This window comes from Canis lupus, chromosome 17, assembly GCF_011100685.1.
Source record: "Canis lupus familiaris isolate Mischka breed German Shepherd chromosome 17, alternate assembly UU_Cfam_GSD_1.0, whole genome shotgun sequence".
In the NCBI taxonomy this organism is placed as follows: Eukaryota; Metazoa; Chordata; class Mammalia; order Carnivora; family Canidae; genus Canis; species Canis lupus.
Genome location: NC_049238.1, coordinates 978,565 through 994,046, shown reverse-complemented (window position 1 = coordinate 994,046; position 15,482 = coordinate 978,565). Strand labels below are relative to the sequence as shown.

The 15,482-nt window shown below is 54.0% G+C and overlaps 1 protein-coding gene across 15 annotated transcripts in view; it reads left to right on the top strand.

Moving 5' to 3' along the window:
• The window catches only part of MYT1L (myelin transcription factor 1 like), a 404,563-nt gene that overhangs the window by 332,054 nt on the left and 57,027 nt on the right, over nucleotides 1–15,482 (top strand). For 10 of the 15 annotated variants that reach the window (XM_038560664.1, XM_038560665.1, XM_038560668.1 and 7 more), the window contains 5 exons: nucleotides 5,266–5,516; nucleotides 7,278–7,517; nucleotides 9,609–9,730; nucleotides 10,090–10,152; nucleotides 10,632–10,700. In XM_038560664.1, coding sequence (XP_038416592.1) covers nucleotides 5,266–5,516; nucleotides 7,278–7,517; nucleotides 9,609–9,730; nucleotides 10,090–10,152; nucleotides 10,632–10,700 — 745 coding nt within the window. The remainder of the gene's footprint in view (nucleotides 1–5,265; nucleotides 5,517–7,277; nucleotides 7,518–9,608; nucleotides 9,731–10,089; nucleotides 10,153–10,631; nucleotides 10,701–15,482) is intronic. The other 5 variants (XM_038560671.1, XM_038560672.1, XM_038560670.1 and 2 more) reach the window with 3 other exon arrangements.

The following is a 15,482-nucleotide window of genomic DNA, read 5'->3' as shown; positions in this document are numbered from 1 at the left end:
ACACTTGGGAACAAGGGGAAGGGCCATGGAGATGCCCAACAGGATAGAAAAATAGGACCTTTCTCCCCAGTCTTTGGATATCACACCTTAGATCCCACCACCTGTGCTGAAAAAAACACTCGAGGGATCCCTGGGTGGCGCAGCGGTTTGGCGCCTGCCTTTGGCCCAGGGCGTGATCCTGGAGACCCGGGATCGAATCCCATGTCGGGCTCCCAGCATGGAGCCTGCTTCTCCCTCTGCCTGTGTCTCTGCCTCTCTCTCTCTCTGTGTGTGACTATCATAAATAAAAATAAAAATTAAAAAAAAAAAACACTCGACACACATTGTTTTACCTGCATGCATCCTTCCAGACACTGGCTAGTTGCTATCTTTCTGTCTGTCTGTCTATCCGGAAATCCATCCAATGACCCATCTATCCATTCATCCATCTATGTATCCCTCCATCTGTGCATCCATCCATCCACTCATCCACCCATCTACCCATCTGCCCATCCTCCCATTCACCCATCCACTCATTCATCCATCCATCCACCCATCCATCTGCCCATCCGCCCATCCACCCATCCACCCATTCATCTATCCATTCACCCATCCATCTGCGCATCCACCCATCCACCTATTCATCCATCCAGCCATCCATCCATCCATCTATCCATCCATCATCCATCCATCCACTCATCCACCCATCCACCCATCCACCCATTCATCCATCCACCCACCCATCCACTTGCCCATCCACCCATTCATCCATCCATCTACCCATCCATCTGCCCATCCATCCATCTGCCCATCCATCCATCCACCCATCCACCTATCCACCCATCCATCCATCTATCCATCCTTCCATCCATCCATCCACTCATCCACCCATCTACCCATCCACCCATCCACCCATTCATCCATCCATCCATCCCTCCACCCATCCACCCATCCACCTATTCATCCATCCATCCATCCATCCATCTATCTGTTCATCCATGCATCCACCCAACCAACCACTTGGCTGTCTATCTATCATGTATCATCTATCTCTTCTTTCCCTCTGGAGGACAAGCTTTCAGGCAGAGTTGGAGAACAAACGGAAGACAGTGAGACATGCTCTCATGCAGACAGTGAAGCAAGGAATTCATTCTGGAGGAATTAGCAGGAGCTTTATCAAAATGGCTTTATCATGAGCTTGAGTAGAAATTATGCAAAGGTAGAAGATCCATGTGTTGGTAGGAAAGACCTGTGGCCTGGAGAGGTGCCTGAGAGCAGGGACGGGCACCTGTGGGACAGGTGAGGAGATGGCTGTGCGTCACCCACCATGCTGAGGAGCTTGAGGCACTCTCCTGTAAGATATGGAAGTCCACGTGCCAGGGCAGTGAATGAGGGAAGGCAGGAAAGGACAGAGGTTCCCAAATATGTATGTTGGCCTTGCCGTCTCCCTGCGCACCAGCATCTCCCCCAGCCTATTGGTTACAGTGACCTAAGAACGGCTCTGATGTGTTGAAGTTGTTGGATAAAAAAGAAGAGTTTGTGACATGTAAAAATCATGTGAAGTTCAGATTTCAGTGTCCATCGGTAAAGCCACATGGGCCCCAGCCGCCTGCCTCCATTTGGTCAGTGACTGGTTTCACACAATGGCAGAGCCGAGTGGTTGTGCCAGAGACCATGGGGCCTGTAAAACCTAGACTATTGTCCAGTCCTTCTGGACTGGACAATGTGTCCACTGTAAGGACACATTATCTACCCCGTATGTTAATAGATAAGAAGGCGGACATTCCCAGGCAGAAACAGCTGCCAGACCCAGTGTAAGACATCTCCACACATGTCTCCAGGCGATACATCACTACCCCGAGCTTTGTCTAGACTCGCAAGTTCCCAGAGGCCCCAAGGGCTCCCCACATGAGCCTCCCTTTCTGTCATCCCCAACCTCCAAACTCTCCAAGCTAAACACTTCATGATGGGCTTTGAACTTCCTCTCTGCTCCCCAAACTCAGGGCCACCCTGAGGAGCTCAACCTCCCATCTGTCATCCCGGCCCCCGTCCAGGCCCCCTCCAGCAACGGCTCCCGGAACTGCTCAGGTGGCCGCCCAGTTCCCTCCTCACCCCTGCCCCCAGCCGGCGCTCCCCAGAACGCCCGCCCTCCTCCCCACCCCTGCTGCTGGGCCGCCCCACAGTCCAGCTGCCCCATAACGTCTCGACACTTGGTCCTCACTGACGCAGCCCGGCCCGCACTCAGCAGCCCTCCTCCTGACTTCACGATGGCGCCCGTGCAGAACCGGGCAGCTGTTCTCGCCCCCATGCAGCTCTGGGTCTCGCCTATCTTCCCGGGTAAACGGCCTATCTTCCCACTGGATTGTAAACCCCTGTCCTCAGATTAAACCCCACAGCGGCAATGCTGGCTGTGTAGACACTACTTACTGTCCTAGTGGGAGAGTGGACATGAAGAGTCCGTGCTGGGACTTGATGCATTAGGTCACGTGAGCAGAGTGTGTGCAGACCCCGTCTAACTGTATCCTCACGGGAAAGCTCCTCCTCCCACCTAGCACTGCATCCGCCTCGGTGCACTGATGACCGTGCAAACCTGCGTGGGCACCGTGAGAGTCGGTGCTGTGCTCGAGGGCGCACGGCCGTCCGAGTCCAACCAGGTCCGCCCACGGGGTAAACCCCCAGGGGGTGCCTCCAGACCGTCCTCTTTCCATGTGGTCCTCGTGGAAGTCTGGGCTGTAAGGACACATTATCTATCCCTTATGTTAATAGATAAGAAGGCGGACGTTCCCAGGAGAAGGAGACGTGCACATTTGGTGAGACTCTCCTGAGCAGAGCAGGGTCATAAGAAGGCTCTGGCTGGAACGTGGTCATTTTACTTTTTTAATTTGTCATCTTTAGCCAATAGAAATCCCGTGGAGTCGTTCTTTGTCCTGCAAGAGAGGGATAGGATGCTAGAAGAGGGGGTGTCTCAAGGCGACGCAAGGCCTGGAGGGCTGTCCCTGCAGCCACACGCGGGGGTGGCACGACCAGGGACAGGTTGGCACCCAGAAGGACAGTGGCAGGGCCTGGCTGCCGGGTGACAGGAAAAGGAAATGCATTTTGTCGTGGTCAGTGGTCAGTGATGCTGGCTTTGGGAGCGGTTCACGAACAGGTGACAGTTACAAGGCCCGAGGACCCCCCCCACCTGACACGTGGAAGCGTCCGCACCCCCTTCCACTTGAACGAAACAAAGGCGTGCCTGCGCTCAGGGAAGGCCATACGCCCCTCCGGGTCAGGCCCGCCAGCCGATCGGCCCCAGGCCCTCCCCACTGGCCTTCTGCCCAGACCCACCGACGTGGCGCCGGCCCGGGACTCGACAGCCAGGGAAGGAGGCGCACTCTGCCCAGGGGTGGCTGCCGTTTGCTGTACAGACGATGCCCTGCTTCGTTCTTTTAGAAACTGCAATTTGCTCATTTCAAACTGAAATGGCCGTTTTTCTTATTTATGTGCATTACATCTCTTTCCTGCCCCAGTGGCTAGCCCTCACCAGGGAAAGGACCCCTCCGAGGCACTGTGTCACCCCTCCCACAATCTTTACACTCCTATTCTTATTTCAAGACTGTAAATGGTGTAAAACCCCAGACTTCAGTCCCCACGCAGAGAACCACGAGCCGCTGCCCCCTGTGTGGCTCCCCAGGGACGGCCTCTCCGGGAGGGTCTCTGGGGCCCCACGGGACGCTCCGTGCCCACACCCCAGACCATGCCCCCCATCACGCCGCGCCATCCTCTGCATAGGCAAGGTGTGTCCACGGAGGGATGAGGAAGGGAGGTCATGTCGCAGACACAGCAGCAGGGGTGCTGGTTAGTCTTCGCGGAGCGGGACCCGGCCCGCACGGCTCTTCGTGCTGGGGGTCTCAGTGGTGCAGGCCACCCTTTGGTCCACGCAAAGGGACTCGCCTGTGCGGTGGCTCTGTGACATTTGGTGGGGGTCTGGGGCCAGCGGCGCCCCTGAGGCTGTGTGTGCTGTGCCTGCATCTCTGTGCAACCCGGTGGCACAATGAAAGCACCGTCTTTGGTCCAAAGTGGAAAGGTACCAACGATGAAAGCTTAGGTACTTTTTCACTTGTAGCCGAATAAGGGGCTTTGGGCAATTCCTTGGTGTAGCTCGTGATGACCGACCGTGTGTGAGGCCAGCTGTTGAGCTCCGCTCTGCTGGCGCCTGCCCTTTGGGAGGAAGGCATTGTGCGTGTCCTCCGAAGGGGCTACTCGGGTTACAGAGGGCGGTGACAGCGCTGGACACCCAGGGCGAGCCGGCGAAGCTCGCTCTGGAAGGGACGTCCAGAGGTGCACCTGGGGTCGTACAAGAGTGGCTCGCAGGTGGAGACGTCTGGGGGGGTTCCTGCGCCCCCCCTCCCGGATCACCTGCTAATTCCTCCCTGTGCAGGGACTCCGGGGCGGGGGGGACCTGACCGTCCTGCAGGTGGGCACCCTGTGACCCTGCTGCCCTCGGCATTGGCCACCGGGCCCTAACAGGTCACCTGCAAACGTTGTCCCCACCCGTGGGCCGGAGGACACTTCCGGGGAAGACAACACTGGCTGCCCCGGGCCTGTGCGCCATGGGTGACGCAGGTTGCTCACAGGGTGCCCTGCCAGCCAGGCTCCATCCCTGCAGGGAGGCGAGGCAACATGTGGCATGCCCATGGCCACCCCGCCCCGCTTACCTGGGCTGGGCCCTCTCCCTGGGCAGGCCGGTTCCTCTGTGTGGCTCTTTACTAGACGCACAGGGGAAGATTTTTCTTGAGGAAAGGAGTGTTTCCATCACATGTGCCCAGCTGGCAGGCCTCCCCCAAAAGCACAGGAGCGTGTGAGGCTACACCACCTGCACACGAGACAGGGAGCCCCCGCTGACCACTGAGGCCCCTCCTGGCCAGGAGGAACGGCCGGCCTCTTGAGGGACGAGGTCTGTGGAGTCCCCCTCGCCCACTGAGCCGATGGGCAGTCATGATGGGGAGACCCCCCCACGGGCCTCGGCCAGGCCGGGGTTCCGGGCACTCCCCAATGTCAGGTGGCCAAGGCCTACTCGGGTGTGGCCAACGCAGCCATGTGTGGCCTGGCACAGAGGCGCCTGCGCCCCTGCTCCCCCAGCTGTGCCGGGAAAGGCCAGACGGGCTCTTCCCCCGACAGCTTGGGCACCGCGTGTCCCCAGGGCCGGCGGGAGGGGTACGCGGCGGGTGGCGGGGCACCGTGCCCTGCTCTGCTGTGGCCCCGGCGGCGGGGACCCAAGTCATCCGCGTCCCCGTGTCTCCCCAGCGAAGCGGTACTGCAAGAACGCCAGCCCCAGCAGCAGCACCACCAGCAGCTACGCGCCCAGCAGCAGCAGCAACATGAGCTGTGGCGGAGGCAGCAGCGCCAGCAGCACATGCAGCAAGAGCAGCTTCGACTATGCGCACGACATGGAGGCGGCCCACATGGCAGCCACGGCCATCCTCAACCTGTCCACGCGCTGTCGCGAGATGCCACAAAACCTGTCCACCAAGCCGCAGGACCTGTGCACCGCGCGGGTAGGCCCACCAGGGGGCACCCTTCTGCCGGGCCTGGGGGGGCGCATCCCCGAGCTCTCGGCCCCTGGAGCTTGGCTGCTGCACGTGCTGACACCCTGAGGCCTGCTCACTGGGTGGGGGGCGGGCAGCGTGGCTTCGCGGGGAGTGGGGCGCCTGGTTTGTGAACCAGGGGAGGTTGTCAGGCCTGTTGGACGAGACCAGTGCGTGGACCCTCCTCGTCAGGGTCCAGAGGACACCCAGGGACCGCACGCTGTTTCACAGGGCTGCACAGAAAATAAGAAGCTAATGGGGCCTACGCACCAGGAGGGTGGGGGCCCCGCTGTCAAAGAAGGCGCAGGACTGTCCCCTGGCTCCCAGGGGGTCGCTCAGGACTAGGAAAAAAGACAGTACGAGGACGGGTGGGCGGGTGGACCATGCTGTCCCCTCCTCTGCAGAAAACAAAGGGACCCCCCGCATTCCTAGGGCGGCCTGGCCATGCAGCGGGAGCGCCCGACCCTGACAGCGGGTGTCGGAAGGGATAGTAGTTTGTAAGAATGGAGAAAGGTCAGTCATTTCGTGCTTTGCAAGTGCTTTCTTTTCTATTAGTATTTTATTCCTAGACTTTGGGGCAGTGTCAGGGGCGTGTGCGGTCTCTGTGTCATCAGAGCCGCCGAAAGCCAAGGCTAGCATGGAAGAGGCAAGGAGAGAAAGGAAAAAAAGCAAGCAAGCAAGCAAGCAAGCAACCCCTTCCGATTTTGTCTCCGGCTTATCAAAGCCAAGACTGGGGGGACAGAGGCCAAGTGCTGCAGGCTCCGTCAGCGGCTCCGGCTCCCAGCAGCCTCCCTCCTCTGCTGCATCCAGAGGAAGGAGCCGCGAGACACCCGGAGACGCGGCAGCCTTCACGCCAGCCCTGGAGCCAGATCCTTGCTCGAGAGAGTGGAACTCTCCGGGAACGGGGTGGGGGGCGTTGGCACCTGTCTCGCTCCGTCCTCCACATGTCCTTCCTCGTGTCCCTCCTCCTGAGAGGCGAGCTCTGGAGACTTCTTCATCTGTTTGAAAGCATCATTTAAGAAAAAAAAAAAGAAAGAAAAAAGAAAACTCACCCCGTACCTCTTCACTTTTTTGAGCCGGTGGGCTAAATTGCGGGTTTGTGGAGATGCAGAGTGGGTCAGGTCGTGGAAGTACTTAGAACAGTGACTGCACATCTCCCTCCCCCAGGACAGAAAATACTCTTCATCACAGGACTCCGTGTTGGGAAGTGAATTCGGCTGCCCCTCCCCCCCACCCCTGCTTCCTCCGTGTCTCCCCCCTCCCCGTCCCCGGGTACTCACATCAGGGACACGGAAGGACAATGGTTAAGCGTAAACACGCATCTGTCTCTGATCTCTTAAATGTTATTTGAGCTGGAATAGAATCGAGATTAGGCGCTCGTTTGATTTTCCTCCGGCAAGGCTTATTTCTAAAAGCAGATCTGTATTGCAGAAAACAGAAGATAAAGATGGATGGTAAATACGCGGTAGGTCTGTGATAGGTAAATAGGTAAGGACAGAGGGAGACGCAGATGACAGGTCGTCGGTGGGTGACCAGACGCGTGCACCTGCCAGCCACCGCTGGGGCTGAGCGCGGGCCCCCGCTACGTCCCCAAAGCACCCCTCCTGCCCCCCTCGGGAGCCCGTGCGCGGGGGCCGGCGGGAGGAATCCGCGTCCGGAGCCCACTCGGGCTGAAGGCAGGGCTGCAGGGCGGCGGGTGGAGCTGCCTGGTTACCGTGTCTCTCTGTCCAGCAGAACCCTGACATGGAGGTAGATGAGAACGGGACTCTGGACCTCAGCATGAACAAGCCACGGCCGCGGGAGAGCTGCTGCCCGGTCCTGACGCCCCTGGAGCCCATGTCCCCCCAGCAGCAGGCGGTGATGGGCAGCCGGTGCTTCCAGCTCGGGGAGGATGACTGCTGGGAGCTGCCCGTGGACTACACCAAGATGAAGCCCCGCAGGGCGGACGGGGGCGACGCCAGCGAGGTCCCCGTACGTGCCCCTCACCCGCCAGCCGGCTCGGGGTGTGGGATGGGATGTCGGTGGGCACGCTTAGTGTGGCCTCCGTGGCCTGGGGCCGACAGCACACTCCACCGACCATTCACCGATGGGGCAAAACAAACCACACGCTCTTTTCAACGATGAATCTTATTTTCTAACAAGCATACTCTGTTGCAAACGATTTCTCTAAGGAAATAGGTAAACAGCAGGCTGGTCCGCTTTCCTGGGTGACATATTGCTATGAGGGCTGATTCCCATTGCAGAGAGAGAATTAGAACGTCTTCGGTTCTTGCACGTGCATGAGCTGGCCCTCGGACACTGAGGACAGCGTCTGTCCTCCAAGAACCTAAAATACTCAGAGGAGTGTATACCCCAGCCCTGAAAAAAAAAATCATTTTAGTGCCTAAAATCACCTAAATCGTTGTCGAGCACAGTATTACCAAACACCTATGTCACGAACATATTTTTGAAGTGGAGATCTGTGATCCGAAAATAGAGCTTTCCTGGGGAAACTTTCCTAAGCCAAATGGCACGAGGTAAAGGAAAGACTAACCCCTCATTTATGTAGAAAATATTTTGAGTGTTCCCAGACCCCAAAACTCAGCTCTCCAGCTTTTCTGAACCTTGGGACTCCCCTTGCTAACAGATGCACCCACAACCTGAGATGACGCCCAGAGGTGCCCAGACGTAGCCCAGAGCTCTGGAGCCGGGCGCCGAGGCGGAGCGTGGTCTCGGAGCAGGTGCCCGGCGGGGCTGCGCCCGCAGCTTGCCGCAAAACCAGCACCGGACGCTCTTCTCCCTCCTTGCCTTTTTTCTGTAAAAGCAAAACTCCTCTTTGGGTGTCTGTCCGTTAGCAAAAGCAGGTTCCAAAGGGGTCTTTCCAGCCAAGTGGTGTGTGTGGTGAGGTCTTGAACGGTGGGGGACACCTGGAGTTGTTATAATGTTCACGTTCGAGTTGCTAAAATAGTTAAAATACCCTTTAGCCTAAGAAAAGAAATGAAGAAAAGCTTGTTCTTTATTGTACTGGCTTTTTCTCCAGTGTTCCACTCTGGAAATTATGACATCTTCTTTATTCACTGAAAAATGAAAATCCTCCTTGAATACAATAGGGAGACCACCATCAAAGCACTAGCTCCTCACAGAAACAAGGAAGCGCAGAAAAGGGGAACATTAGCTCTTTGTGGGAATTGGCAGGAAAGGCACCTGGTTATAAGGCCATTACATCTTAAAGCCTATTATCTTTATTCTTCAAATTGATTTAAGTATCCAGGCATTGCGGAAGAATAGAGTCTGAGCGGCAAGGTAAATTCCAAAGTATTCTTTTCTCTCCCACGGTGTTAAGTCACTGCCACCAAACAAGGCGTGGCGGTTGAGTCTCTGAATTTACTTTAATTAAAATTAAGGTCTCCTAAATCGACAGGAGTATTGCCGTCATACAGACTGTCCCGGAAGCAGGCGCTGCACCTGGGTAGTCACGAGGCACGTCTGCTGAGTCCCGCCACCTGTAGGAGCCTCGTAGTTACTTCTACCAGAAGTAGACACTTGTTCTGAGAAAGAAAATACTGCATAAGAATAGTCGGGAACCACGGCATTAATCCCAGGTGGTCTTGCCTTCCGTGGGGCCCAACGCACGCGTGCAGAAAGCTTCCCGGGGGTTGGGAGAAGCTCTGAGTGCCTTTAGGGTTCGCGTGAAGCTGTGCAGGGCGGTGCTGTAGGGGAGCGTTGAACGCCGGCAGGTGCTTACTGGACAGTGAATCAGAAACACCAGCTACCCAGTGTCTGGTTCCAAACCCACCATCTGCCCCGTATACGTGCCCCGCCCCCCGACAGGTGTGAATCTAGACGCTTAGAGCAGTTGGTGAGCAATTGAGGTCCACTCTGGAGAAGATGCTCTTTGAACAGAGTCCAGCTTTGTCCTTTCAGAAGGGGCCTCACCGGGACACGGGTGTGGAATGGTTTAACGGGCACGGTCGGTTGGAAGAGGAGGAAAGCGCGGGGTGGCCGGCGCCGCTGGGGGACGCGGCTGTGGCCTGCGGGTCGCGCGGTCACCTGTCCGGCCCTGAAGCTGTGTTTTGCCTGCAGCCGGAAGACTTGGACCCGTTCCAGGAGGCTCTGGAGGAGAGAAGGTACCCGGGAGAGGTGACCATCCCCAGCCCCAAGCCCAAGTACCCCCAGTGCAAGGAGAGCAAGAAGGACTTAATAACGTAAGCATAACTGCAGGTGACATGGCTGCTCTTAACTGTCCCTTTCTTTGGCTTATTCTTAAAAACCGATCTGTACATGCCTTGCCGTTGGAGCATGCGACGTTCGCAGCACATAAATGTCTCGAGCTGCCAGTTCAGTGGAGCGGGAGGCCATGTGGCTCGCTTGCTCCCGGGACGCTCTGTGTGATGGAGACGCCTTTGCCATGTGGTCGTGCGTTTTTGCAGCTTCCCCTCAGGGCGCCTAAACCCCCTTGCAGACATTGCAGCTAAACTGGAAACAATGAAACGTTCTTAAAGTCTTTTTTTTTTTTTTAAACATACTTACTATTTTGGCTGTTCTTGTTTTTGTTTGGTGGCAGATGTCCAACACCAAGGTGTGATGGGAGTGGTCATGTGACTGGTAATTACGCCTCACATAGAAGGTGTGACTTCATTTTTCTCATGGTGGATTTTGTCTTTTCAATTTATTGTTTTCAGCTTACCTCAACAATGCTGTCAAAGTGCAAACGTCGAATTACGTGTCAACCCTCTAAGTGCTATATGTTGACCCACGAAAGCACGCTCCCTGGCGTGTCGTACGGTGTCCTTTAGATGCAGGCAGACTGACTCGATTCGGAACACTTTTCACAAACATTTAAGCCGAGGAGCGCAAATTCTTTTATATTATCCTACAAAAACTGTTTATTAACAGACACATTTTCTTCCAAGAAGAAAATCATACAAAAAAAAACAAAATAAAACAAAACAAAATGAAAAAAAAAACAAAAAAATTCAATATACAGCACTTGCCCCATCGCTTTTCTGCATTAAACTTTTTAGTTTCAATTTTATGTTGTGTTTGTCCGGGAGCGTCAGCTGGCGGGAGCGGCTACTCACCTGACTCTTCTGGCCTGTCTTACAGTCTATCGGGCTGCCCCCTCGCCGACAAAAGCATTCGAAGCATGCTGGCCACCAGCTCACAAGAACTCAAGTAAGATTTCATGAAAATCGTTCTTTTAAGACTCTGTTCACCTAGTAGTCACAAAACGGATGTGTCATATGTAAACAAAAGTGTCTTTAAAAAAAAAAAACAAAAAACAAAAAACAAAGCACCTGTGCACGCAGCGCCTCCACAGCACACACGACCGGGTCCTCGGGACGTTGGTCACCTTTCTGGACAGTCTCTCCGCCTCTTCCCTCTCATTTGTCTCTAGTGCTTTCATGCCATAGCTTCTCTATCCTGGATTTTCTAAGGCATAAGTAGTTTCCGTCCTGATATGCACACACATGGGAGGGGAGTTGGACAAAGGTCCTCAGACTTAGGAAGCGACTGTAACCTAAACAGTGAAAAATTTATTTTTTTTTAGAAGTCAGTAATTAACATAAGTATTTAAAATATGGGCATTTAAATAGCACTAGTAATAAAAAAAAAAAAAAAGGAAAAACCTCACCACGATAATAGCTACCTCCCTATGTATGCCGTGGTCGTAGTTGCAAAGACTAGGTCACGATTACTGCCGCACTCGTGGGCACACCAGGCACTGCCCGGCACTCAGACACACCTCCCTCCAGCCACTGGCTCCCCTCCTCCCCATGCCTATAACTTTGTATTTTAAGTATAAATCTGATCACTCACATTTATAGCACCAGACTAAGGTTTCTCTTCTTTGTACATACAGAACCACATGCAGCTCCCATGTAGGTTTTGGAAGGAGTCAGTACCAGCCCTAGAAGGCGCCTGAAAGCCTTCGGTGCTCTAGTCCGAGGAGGTGTAGGGTGCATGTCAGGGAAGAAGGGCGACACCTGAAAGACGTTTCATGACATAATGAGAACCAAGAGCCCCAAGTAATGATTTTTTTAAATTCCTGACATTTTATAAATATCATCATGTCCAACTTGCTTGGCTTCCGATTTTGTTTGGAAACTGCTTTATTACCAATGTAGGAAAAATGCTCCTTCAAGACCCTGTTTGATTCCCTTCCCAAGGATTCCACCCCACATCCCATCCCGCTGCGATAGACCAGGGCTGTCTCGGAGTCTAGGGCTCTGTTTCACATCATGTCATTTTTTACAGGATCCCTGTCCAAGGCCCTAGTGCCATAGATCACCTGCTCATGTTCAGTGACCTCCTGAACTAGCCCTTCCATCACAAGACTCTTGGCGTTTTCTTCATGGCGTGTAAACACCCGGAGGGCATCCTCTTACTTAAAGTCTGTAGTGTCATCCACGCAGTGCCTAATGGACAAATAGCTTTTAGAACCTCAAAGCGGACAGACTTAGCAAGAACAACTCAACCCACTTTGTTAAGACATCTTTTTTCATGGCTTAAACCCATACTTCCCTCACGATCAAATGTGATTAACTGCACTTGGGACGTGGCCAACACATCAGACCATGGCAACTTTCCTTTGAATTTCTTGATGAGGAACACTTTGCAAAAGTTTGGCATATATCCAGTTCCAGCAGGCCAGCCGTAACCAAGACGTAGCCTTTGTGCAACTGGTATCTAGGACTGCTTCTAACTGGTTAGCATCTCAACACCCTCAGAGACCAGAGTAGTTTTCTGAGGGGTCTAGCTGTTGCTGGTGTTCATCCCTTGACTTTGGGCTTAGAAGTTGGTGTTGACTCGAAGTTCCAAGCAGAGCTGCCACTTCTCCGGTTCCAGCACTTTCTTCTTCTCTTCTTTCATCATCTTGGAAGATGGTGTGATGGTCCTCACCATCCACATCTTCAGCGGGAGGTGGTTGGCCTTCGCGTCCTCCAGGGCAGTGCTGGAGTGGTCCATTCTCTCCATCCTGCCTCTTCCTGGATGGGAGAACTTGCCTTCGAAGAGGGGTGGCCTTTTCCTAATCGTGGTTGATCTAAAAGCCATACTCATTTGTAAACTTGTCTTTGCAACAAGTAAATCCCGTTTTGATTGATCCTTTCTGAGAAATCTAAACTTGACCAATTTTCCGAAATGGTCCCTTTTTATTGGTGAAGCTACAGGTTCCAATTAAACGTCTGCTATTAAAAAGTCTAATATTTAAATGACTGCTTTTTACTTGATGATGAGTCCTTCTGAACGGAGGAAACCATAGATTACAACATTTTTTTTTCCCTTTAACCTCTTAATTGATGAGAACTCTCTATTTGTTGTTACTTTTAATCAGAGTCACGAAGGCCTTTTAGGTGGTTTTTCCTGCATGGGAGCATAGGTTGATCCCATAAAGATCTACAGCTGCTTTCTCTAGAATAGTCCCACGTGTGCCCTTCTCAGTAGATGCTTCTCGAGGTTTGGGCAATCCCTGCTGCAGCAGCCGCTCATGTGACAGAGTGAAATCACACTATTCATTGTAGGTGAACAATTTCGGCTTCTTCATAAGGACATATTAGATGGGGGGTCCCGGTAACCTCCAAAAAAGTTCTCTATTGTGGAATTTCCTGGAAATATTCCTCTTGTCACATTTAACACTGGATTTTTATAGTGGGCCATTAACAGGACGTTCTTGATCATGGATAGATGAGTTGTGTCGGATAAAGTCTTGGTCTTGGATCCTCAAACCTCTTAAACTTCCTGAGATAACATTTTACTCTGATCTTACCCAGGGCAACACATTTGGGATGTTCTTAAAAAGAAGTGGATAATTTTATGCCTAACTATGTACAATATGTAAGCTGAAAATGTATTAAAATTCAGTGTGTACGTGAATACCATTCAAACTCCGGAGCTACCGCGTTCCTTGGTCCCTGGCCCATGTGGTGTAGACTACACAGTTCAGGGGCTCAGGGGGAAGCAGCAGGCAGGCCAGGAAAGCTGGTGCGGCGAGCAGACCGTTTCGGGTTGATGTGCTGTGTGTCACACGCATGTCCTGTGAACCTTCCTCCCCCGCGCCCTGCGGGTCCGAGCGTGACACCCACTGAGGCCCTGGGGCCAGAGCCCTGCGGGTTGGGGGAGGGGCGGAGAGCGCCGCTCAGTTTTAAATGGTCTTTTGGGAAGACTGTCTGCCCAACAAGAGCTCTGATTCTGAAGGGGGAGGTTTCTTCTCTAAAAATTCCGTTTGCTAAGATGACCTGAAAGGAGCAACGGGAAAGAGCTTGCAAGTCACTTCAAAGGGTTGCCATCCTCTTTTTTTTTTGAGAAACCGCGTCCTCCTGCCAGGAGCGCTCCTGCCTCCAGACATCGCTGTAGACACGGGCATGATGTAGGTGCTTTAGCCATCTGAGGCTCCAATTTAAGCCAAATCAAAACCGATTTCAATCAGAGGCAATTAGCTCTAAAAACAGGCCCCCAAATTGGCTTCCATTTATACTTTGGTTGGCCAAATTTAGATACCTCTTTATTATTCGGATCTTTATCTCACGCAGCCCGGTTCCTGCCTCCAGTGAGCTCCGAGTGGAGGAGTAGAGGATGGCTCCACCTTTACTTCTTGGTGTTTGAACCTGGGTGTCGTTACCACGGGCGGGGGCCCTACGTGTTGGCTCCCTGCCCCTTGGAGGGCTCTCCTATGGACCCTGGAGCCTCGGGCATCTGTCCTGGGCACTTTCACCCGAGACACAGATGGCCTTTAGTGACATGTGCCCCAACACTCTTTTTTTCAACTTGGCTACATTTATTTAAATCAAGAATTAAAAATTTTGACCTTGGGCCTCAATATGACTTTGCTCTAAAAGCTCCTTGTTTCTGGAATTTGCTAGGGCTTATTTTTGTAGGCAGTAGGAGGATTATTTACCAGGATCTCACGGAGCCGGCTCATCTGGCAGCTCCCATTGTTCACCAAGCAGGAAGTTCACCCACTTTCACTGCACACCAGCTCTTAGACATAATCCTCATTTCTCTAATCTTTCGCCTTCACACTTTACAATAGTAAATCCACAGGACTTGGTGAATTAGCGCTGCCCTCGACTCGGGCCCGGCTCCTTTAGCGGGGGGGCCGTGTCCTTATCTGGAGGGGCGGCCACCGCTGAGTGAGCCCCGCTTCTGGGTGTCGGGAAGGGTGGCGGGGCTGTGGCCCTCCGCACTGGGGGCAGGCACGACGCATGCCGTCTTCCCCTTCAAAGAATGCTCCCAGGACCCCTCGTTTCGGTTCTCAAATTCATTTTGTTGTGCATAGTCCCGGCGGCTGGGAACGCAGAGCGGGAGCTGGGATGCGTGTGGCCGGCGGGGGCAGGGGCGGGGGGCAGGAGCCCCCCTACACCCAGCGGGGCGCCCTGAAGAGCCGGGGTGTCCCACTCAGAGGGCAAGTGACAGTTTACAAGGGGCCTCTGCACGCGCCGCCTCCTCGGGGAGAAGCGCAGGCAGGGTCAGGCTATTTTCTGGGTGTGGACGCCGCGGGATGGGTGGTTAGGTGGCTCAGCGTGGACCCACAGGCTGTGCGGGGGCAGTGACACTCTCGGACGGACGCCTTCTCCCCTCGCCACAGCACCTGCCCAGATGGTGGCCGGGGGCTGAGCCTCGGTGATGGAGGCTGGAAGGTGCTGGGCCGCCACAGCCAGACACACGGCCGCTCTCCCCTCCCAGTGCCCCCCGGACGCACCATCTACACACAGAACACCCAGGGCTGCTTGGCCACCAGCTGGGCACCGCTACCCGGGGGCATGTCGTGTGTCCCCCAGGTCCCCTGGGGAGCCTACCTCAGCACATAGGCTGCAACAACCATAGAAGGTTCATGAGGCCCGCTCCGTAGCATGTTTTTAAAATATCCTAAGAAATACATCCTGTTGCACATGGATTTTTTATTTTATTGTAATAAGTAGGACTGATTTAAAATAAGTGAAATATAAGAAACATAGG